Below are 9298 nucleotides of genomic sequence, written 5' to 3' on the forward strand. Positions count from 1 at the left end.
TTTCCAGCTGCAGAAAACTGACATAAAATTGTCTGTACAACCACCACAAAAATACAGTGAACATTTAAAGATAAAAAACACTTTTTACAATTGCTATAAATGCTGAAGGCATTAATTAAAGTACTGGTCAGACATAAGAAACAGTATTAACAGAAAATCTTTAACACCCCTCACCCACACAGAAAGACAAAAGATTAGCAATATTCCTATCCTACCTGTACAATAAATGAATGTAATCCTTGGCATTGTCCATCAGGAGTATAGAGTTGGGCATACACAACTGCATGGGTGGCATGTTTCCCCATATTACCAACCCAGAACTTTGCAGCTTCAAAGTCAGGTGTATTGATGACAAATTCCTGTAGCCAGCAAAAAAAGGAGCAAAATGATTAAAATGATAAAAGCTATTTAATTCTTTTTCACGGACAAGATAATGTTTTGAAAATATCCATTAACTGCCAATATTTCATTCTGTACTGCGCTCCAACAGCTGAGATCTCTCTTACAGTGTTCAACTTTGGAGAGAATTCATGTGGCTAGGAAAACTTTAAGGAGAAAAAGTTCATGACTTGACTGTAAGGCCTAAATTTCAGCCTTTAAATTGCTCATTAAAGCAGTTAAAAAGGCAAAGCAAAGTGATGGACTTTGAAGCATTTCCTAGATCTTGGGTTAAGGTGAGCTGAGTCCACTGTGGGCTGAAACCTGTGCAGGGACCACCTCCTTCTTGTGCATTTTTCTATGGAGAGGAAGGCTGGCTAACAGTGTGAAAGCACATTTTCCAGTTTGGACAACTAAGGGACCACGAGTAGGATCTATTCTCTAGAATACACATATCCCAAAATGCAGACATAGCTTCAACATTCAGATTTTTGATTACAAGTACTGTGTTTTCTGGATGTAAGAAGAAAAAAAGAATGTAAAAGATGTGAAGAAGTCTAACCTTAGATTAACAGTGTTAAGTATTATTCCTGTGCATTAAGGACTAACCTGAGTGCTACGATCAAATGTGGCAGTGGTCCGTATCCCTTTGGTATTAGTTCCATGGCTAAGTTCAGTCAGAGCAAAACATCCAAAAATCTAAATAAAGAGATAAAAGGCACAATTCAAGACTAGTTTATTAGAGTAATTAAAACCATAAGATGATTGCAATTTCAGCTCTTGGATAGTAACTTGCAATTGCAAGGAAACCAATCAGATATAATCCTAAGGCTACGAAATCTACCTGCAGTAGGGTATAAGATTTTTTTCCTTTCCCGATGGCTGATTTATTCAGACAGGTACAGATTGTTACATCCACTGACTGACAGTTTTCAGCTGTCTGGGCTGAGAGAACTCTTTTATGATGAAAATGGGTGAATCATATGAATATATGCATACACTTGATTCTCCATCAGTATTTGGGAACACCAGCTGTTTGAGGTCACACCGAAATGTGCATATTGCACCCTTTTACCCTAGACTGGTTTGGCCTGTAGTATGTACTCTTAGGTACCAAACCTTTGAAAAACAAGTGAAAACAAAAAATGTAGCAGTATATTGCTGTGTCTATTGCTGAGACATAAAAAAATTTCAGAAGATTCGATAAGCAAGAAGGTGAATGGTTGACAAAGAAACAAGATAAAAAATGATAGAGATACAAAAGAAGCACGATGCTCAGTTTGAGTGCACTCAGGAGTATGTATCTTGCACAATCAATGAGGGTGAGGCAATGAGTGAATGCTGAGCAGGAGAAACTGTTCAGGATTGGCTCTTTCCGTATCAGGTAGGCTGCACTTACTGTACAGAGCACTTGGTCCTGGGTCTCCTTTGGAATCTCTGTGGTGTTTCTGTGGCATTAAGAGATTATTATTTTCTGGTTTATAGCATTTTCTATGGAATATTTACAGCATCATGCCAAGGGCTTGTGCTGCACAGTTTATGATGTAGATGTGGAAGTGTCTGAGAGTTCAAAATTTGCTACCATACTGTTAAAAGACACTGGACAAAATTAAAATTAGTGTAGTGTCAGCAATATTGCCTTTTTGGGAGAAGTTTGCAAACTTTGACTGCATGTTAACTTGGACAGTCTAATACAGACTCAGGAACTGGCATGACAACTAGCAGTGAGAACAGTCAAGGCTCAGTGCTTGAATGTGCTCCTTGGTCTTCTTTTACTTTGCTATTTAGAAGTACCTAGGTACCTAAGTAGATCAGAAATAACAGAGAGGTACAGGTAATGCCATGGTTCTGACAATGCCCAGTTCTCACAAGCTATTCAGAAAAATTTACCTCCATGTTAAAAACTTTTTTCAGTAAGTCTGCAAACCTCATTGAAGCACTCAAAATTGTACCTGCAAATACCTGTAAAAACAAAGAATAATGAATGAAATCAGTAATCCCATGATAGAAAACACTAATATATATGCAATAGTGACATCCATTAAAGAGACCATGGAAAGGTAGGTTACACAGTAAACTACTACTTAGACTATACCTTGAGGAGGTAAGTCAAGAATTGATCTTGTCATGGACCCTTTGCAGAGGATTGAACACTCTCTAAGAGAAAACACTGAGTAGTGAGACCAAAGACTAAATGGCCCATTGCTGCAATATTTTCAAGACAGGATCAACTTTTCACAGTTTGAACCTGTTCAAGCCTTCCCTGCAAACTCTCATAAATGCTTAATGAGCTCACTTTGCACTTTTACATGTGGATATCTCCTTGAATAAAGCAAAATTTTCAGAATATTCTAGCTTGTTTCACAGCAAATGGTTTGGGAACTGAAGGTAGCTGCTTCAGACCCAGATAAGATTACTGTTTTTAAATCTACCTTCAGTTTTTCTAAAGGGATGTTCACATAACAAAACTCCAGACCTTCCCTGCAATGAGTAATAATTTATTAATTCAGCAAATATTATTTGACCACCTACCATAGAACGGCTCGGGTGGAAGGGACCTTAAAGATCATCTAGTTCCAATCCCCCTGCCATGGGCAGGGACACCTCCCACTAGATCAGGTAGTGGGAAGTTACCTATGTTAAGTATTCTTTCTTAAGTATTCGTTCTGAAAGACTCATCCAAGGGGGAACTGATGAACAGAAGCCCAGCCACTGATGTCGGTAATAACCTCTACACTGATTTCCATTCCTTCTGGATTCTGCCCTGAATCAACACACCAGGGCACGAGGCAAGGAAGTTTCTGATACTTGTATATGGAGCTGTAGAAGTTCTTTTGGCTGTGTAGGACACAAAAGATGGAACTGTAGGCATCAAAATACCTTTCTGTAGCTGTGCCCATACTGCTTCACCTTTACTCTCCAGGTAGGATTCCAACAGAGATGGGGCTAAATGACAAAGATCTACCAATGTTATCCCACAGTTCTGTGATTCTTCCAAACAGTTAAACTGAATTTGATTTTTGAAAACAATGGACTGGGAAAAAATATTGCTTTAATACAATAGCAGAAAACAACAGAATTATGGTATTATGAGATACTTAAATTCAAATATATTTTTGAACTGTACTTACACCGCAATGTAAGAAATACTGGAGACACGGAGACCAATCATACATTCCTATGCAGATAACCATATTAAATATCTTTAATGGGTTCTCTATGATCTCTTGCTGAGTAAGAAAGTCATACTCAAAGAGTCTTTTACAGCGCAGGAACGTCAGCTCCTGATACTTCTCACGGCTCAAATCTTCTCCAGGATGATGTGCGAAGACAGGATCATTTTCTAGAGCAGAGAAGATTCTGTTCTTGAGGGGGGAAAAATGACATGAGAATGTTAACACAAAAGCATTAACAAAACAAGTTAATGTTCTTCTAGGATAATACTAGGCCTCAAACTACAATAGTTTGATAGATTCAAGTTTATAAAGGCAAAATCCCACAGAATTAAAAATATATCAAAATTATCTGTCATTATATATACAGTTCATGCAGCTGAATTTTACAAAAGCTCCTTTGTCATGAAGTAGCAAGTGTGGGACTGATTCATTCTGAATGTAAGAAAATGGTTTGTTAAAAGTTACTTGCTTTTTATAACCACTTCATTATTTCACTATGAAGCTGATGGCAGGACTCTAAAGAGCAAGGGCTCTCAATCTGAGAACAAAGGCAAAACTCCAGGGGTAGCATAGAGTTAAAAATACGCTGTAACGGTAAAGGCATTAGGCTACCACAACTGTTCTGTTCCCATGTGAAAGCAGAAGTGTACTCCATTTAATATCTAGATGTGTACATCTTTTAAAGTTTTTAAAAGATTTTTTTTTTTTCTCCCCTTAGTTAAAACCGCAGAATCATAGAACTGTTTGGGTTGGAAATGACCTTAAAGATCATTTACTTCCAAACCCCCGGCCTTAGGAAGGGACACTTCCCACCAGACCAGGTTGCTCCAGCCTGGCCTTGAGCATTTCCAGGGATGGGGCATCCACAGCTTCTCTGGGCAGCCTGTTCCTGTGCCTCATCACCCCCATAGCGAAAAACGTCTTCCTAATCTGTATCCATTTTTAGTTTAAAAACATTACTCCTTGTGCTACCACTACATGCTCTAAAGAGCATGTAAGAAAGTTCTCCAGCTTTCTTGTAGGCCCCTTCAGGTACCAGAAGGCTGCTCTAAGGTCTCCCCGGAGCCTTCTCTTCTCCAGGCTCAACAACCCCAGCTCCCTCAGCCTTTCTTCACAGCAGAGGTGCTTCAGCCCTCTGATCATCCTCATGGCCCTCCCCTGGTCCCAAACCAATAGCTCCATGTCCTTCTTGTGCTGGGGGCCTCACAGCTGAACGCAGTACTCCAGGTGGGGTCTAACGAGAATGCTATGCTACAGCATTTTTTTCACCTCAAATCTCTGTCTTGATGATATCCGCATCTTCTTAAACATATTTCGTGTGGTTTAGAAAAAAAATAATAAAGTGCCTTAGGCAAAATCTTAAAAAAAAAAAAAAAAGTCCTTTTCTCCTCTCTGAAGAGAATGTTGCAGTACAAAGGAAAACAAAACCAAAAACAGACAATTTCCCATGCTCCTCTTTCAAAGTTAGGGTTATTTTCTCTCTATGAACAGTATGATTTGCTCAGTTTTGAAACTCTCAGATGCAGAGCACTTTTTTTTTTTTTTGCATATGCTTTTAAGTATATCAGTTAGATACAGAACAGGACATTTTTGATTTCTTTGATCTTCCTTCTAAGATTTTAATACCTACAGTACACCTTCAATATTAGCTTAAGTCCACATAAATCTACACCACCATCAAAAAAGGCAGTTGTCGCCTCCTACATCTTCTACATCATGCATTCCCACACCACTTTTTGAGCTGCAATTAATCTTTTTTTTTTTTTTTTTTTTTGGTAGGCCGAGCTTTCAGCCAAGTAGGCAAGCTGAAGTGTCCAACACATGCCACACAAACATTAATACAAGCACAGAAGACAGTATGAACTTACATCAGGTCAAAGAATGGCAGAAATACCATGTGGCATAAACTTATGTGAGGTTAAACTAATTGTAAAGCCATGGGATACACGATTTAATGCCTATCATAAAGGAAACTGATAAAATATAGCTCTTAGTTTGGAATGGACAATGAAGCCCTGTAATGTAGCATTTGTCTTTTTTCACTGTATTGATGATTAGTAATGAAATAAGCCTTAGTTGATAGTAAAGTAGGTTACTTAAAAATTCAGTTCTGCTCTGAAAATTGCACGTGCAACAATAATTTCATGCAAAAATAATTTCATGCTCCGTAAGTACAGAGCTCCGTTAGTACATCAAATACTTGGTGCTTGAGAATCACATGTGATTCTACTGAAAAGACATGTACAAAATTAAAACATGCTTACTGTTCTTGCTAAATTTACCTTAAGCTGGATGATATCCTCGCCATCCAGAAACACTGCCATCTCCTTCCAGTTGAAGGAAGCTTTCTTTCGATATTTGCAGAGCGGCCCCTTGGGGAAATCTGGTAGCAAAGTATTCCAGGAACTTTGGTTGCCATCCGCTTCTTTCAGATTCACTGTGGATGCCATTGATAGCTAAACTGTTCTGCACCAAACAAGAAAATATACATCATGAACTGAGGCACTGCAGATGTCTAACTTTTAATAATATAAAGAAATCAAAAGGGTTGTTAACTTAGCCTGTTCAAATGTGTGAATACAGCAGTGCAGAGCAAACTAAAAGACTGGCTGTACATTTTTCTAATTCAACTGACATGGTACAAGCTAAGGAAAAATCAAATTTAATCAAATTTTTTGATCAAATGTAAATGAATTACAAGGCCTTTGTTATTAAAATATGACCTGCACATTTTAATATGACCAAAATATTAAACAGGGACAGTATTGGTGAATATTGCATATTAAGAGAGGTTATTAGATAAAAGATCTAGGGAATAAAATTGCATGTTCTAAATAACATAATGTGAATGATTAAGCCACTTCACTTCTATCTGAAATGCAAAATAAAAAAATATAAAAGCACCCAAACGTGAAGAACAAAACAAAATTCTGTTCAAATACAGCAGATACCAATACTATCTCCACATTACTAGTTAACATTCAAGCAATTCTTATGTAAATGTCATGTTGGTTATGCATTAAGGCTTATTATTGCGTAAGTGAAGTAATAAGCTGTTGTTCACACATAAACAACACAAGTCAGAAGACTTAAGGGAAATGGTAGGAACTCTGCCCTTATCTTCCACTGGTTGAATATATGAATGAGTAACCATGCAATAAAGTCATGTACACCACTGCAAGAAACAAACTCCTGTAAATTCTGCACATTTGCAACTCCTTTGTCTGATTGAAATAAGGCAAGCCATTATGAAAGCAGAATTCCCAAACCTCCAGAATAGTTAGCGTAGTCCTTTGTTAAAGAATTAACTCATGACCATCTACTTTCACACATCTGCAAAGTTCTGGAGAAAACAAAAACAAAAAAAAACAACAACAAAACAAACAAACAAAAAAAAAACCACTGACATTGTGTTTCTGTTTCAAACTTAGCTAGAAGATCTATTTTGGAATACAAACTAAGTTCTCATGCTTTTAAAAAAACAGGTAGAATTTTCTTCATTGTCTAAAGACAGAAACCGTACAAAGACCGTAAACCCTCCTAAACCTGCTTCCAAATGGTTTTGTAATATTCTAATACAAAAAAATACTGCTTTTGCCCTTCCTTGTATTCTGCCAAAATGTTTCTTAAGGCCTGAAGTACTGAATAGTGCATGTTAATTTTTTGAAACAGAAAATTTATTATTTTCCTCTTAATCTTTTTCCTTAATTGATTTTTATTGAGAATAGTCTGTGAAATAAAGTTTTTTCTTCTAACTTATATTTTTCAAAGTCTATATGATTTCTAGGTATGTCAGATGCCACTATATAAACTGGAAGAACTTTTAGATCAGTGTAGGAATGTTACAGCTGAATTTTTCAGGTGCTAGGCTAACATATATTGATTGATTTTAAAATGAAGTTTAGTAATTTCATTTCCAAAATTGGTTGAATAAATCCTGTTTACTAAGACAGGTAACAAAATTTAAATTTGAAAAGTTAAATTTGAAAAGTTAAATTGGAATCTTCCAAGAGGAAGATTCATCATTATTTTCTCAGGAAACAAGGACTTTTCTCCAGCTGGAATTCTTCCTTTATTTGGCAAAAGATGGTGTACTTAAATTCATTAAATAAGAATAAATTTGGGGGACTGAAACTGGTGGTAAGATCAAATGCACTAGTATTTGGCTAATGTCAAGCAGTTTAATTAAGTGAACAGAAAGAACTCCAAAATTATTGCCATAACGGACATTTGACTTAATTAGCTAAAAGCCCAGTCAGTTACCTGGGGTACTAGGAAACGGGGAGCAGGAAAGGTGGAGTGGATAGATTACCGTAGATAACAGTACTGTAAAAGTACAAAGCAAGTATCTGATCAGGTCAGCATGGAATGATATGGTGCCTACCACAGTTCGTACTCATTTAATATTGTCCAGAACTGGGCTAGCTCTCACAGATCCACTTGGCTATGTATACTATATATGCTAACAGTTCCAGGAAGGAGCAGTTCCTTGCAGTACTGAGCAACTGGTTTGGAAAGGACAAAAAGAGAAAAATAAAACCCAAACCCCAGGCACCGAGAAAAAGCATTTAAACCTGAAGCCATACCAACAGACATTACCCTTCTACTGGCAAACAAAAGTGAACTGTAAAGCATTTAAATCAATTTAAATCAATTAAATTAAGCATTTAAATCAATTTAAATCAATTAAATTAAGCTGAAGTTCAAGGCTTCTAGCTCAGAACAGAGAAAAAATGACATCAAAATACTGCAGATATTTAAATATGTGTGTGTGTAAACATTATTTACATTGTCAATCAACGAGACTGTTCAAATAACAAAACCTAAGCATTCATGAAAAGCATTCTTGCATAGCAAAACAAACAAACAAAAAAGCATTTCCCTCTCTGCTTTCCTACAGTGCTTTGATTTAGTTTCGTTCCAAGCAACAACTTCAAAATTAACTAGAAATCAAACCAGGTATTTATTTACACCAGGAGAATGGCAGTCAAAGGACAGCCCCAAGGTGCTATTTCCATCCTTGAACAACTGTATTCCACTGCCAGTTTGAAATCTGCATACGGATGTGGCACAAAACAACAACACAGATTATTTTTAACTCTCTGAGAATTGCTGCTTATATAAGTGCTGAGTTAATTTATTTTTTATTTATTTTTAATGTGGAAGGTGCTCCTGCTGGTAATTCAAGTTCATGACTTCACAACCCCCTTTGAGGTTTCAGTTGCACAACCTCTTTTTGAATTGCCTAAATTAAGCACAGAGGGCTCGTTTCTGGTCGGAAAGCAAAAAAATGACTACACGAGATACCACATTTTACTACAAAAGCGTGCTGACATTTGCTTCTTTGAGCTGGAGGGGTCAGATAGCAGGTCACCTACGGGGTTACAGCCCTAAAACCCCAAGCAGCTTTCCCAGTAAGGAGTTTCTACACCGAGGTACGGCAGTCAGCGCAACTTTGACCTTTAAAAGCCGTAAACACTTTAAAAAACTTTCAGCCTTGCTGCTGGGACCAGAGGTACCTCACACCGTGCTGTTTCAGGGAGGACTCGCAGCAGTTGGCGCCCGCTCCCCACACTGCAGGCTGCTAGGAGCCGCTTCCCTCCCGGCTCGGCAGCCTCCCAGCACCACAAATATTCGGGTTTGCAACCCTTACAGGCAAGAAGACGATGAACGGCCGCTCTATTTACCGTCGCCGTCCCCGCCTCAGGAACTGACGGGAGTAGGACGCGCCCCGTCCCGCCTCT

General features: G+C 37.8%; 1 protein-coding gene across 9 annotated transcripts in view; it reads right to left on the reverse strand.

Moving 5' to 3' along the window:
• The window catches only part of ACOX3 (acyl-CoA oxidase 3, pristanoyl), a 34262-nt gene extending 24986 nt beyond the window's left edge, over window positions 1–9276 (reverse strand). For 2 of the 9 annotated variants that reach the window (XR_014584435.1, XM_083836275.1), the window contains exons 1-7: window positions 9074–9259; window positions 6824–6897; window positions 5837–6020; window positions 3510–3743; window positions 2269–2340; window positions 988–1077; window positions 216–359 (exon numbers count right to left, since the gene is read on the reverse strand). Coding sequence is in view for 4 of the 9 variants with exons in the window: in XM_083836275.1 (XP_083692401.1) it covers window positions 216–359; window positions 988–1077; window positions 2269–2340; window positions 3510–3743; window positions 5837–6004 (708 nt within the window). In the remaining 5 variants the exon portion in view is untranslated. Of the gene's footprint in view, window positions 1–215; window positions 360–987; window positions 1078–2268; window positions 2341–3509; window positions 3744–5836; window positions 6021–6823; window positions 6898–9073 lie in introns of all 9 variants that reach the window. The other 7 variants (XR_014584436.1, XM_083836276.1, XR_014584437.1 and 4 more) reach the window with 5 other exon arrangements.
• Window positions 9277–9298: the final 22 nt, after the last annotated feature.

The sequence above is a fragment of the Anser anser genome (genome assembly GCF_964211835.1).
Source record: "Anser anser genome assembly, chromosome: 4".
Lineage (NCBI taxonomy): Eukaryota > Metazoa > Chordata > Aves > Anseriformes > Anatidae > Anser > Anser anser.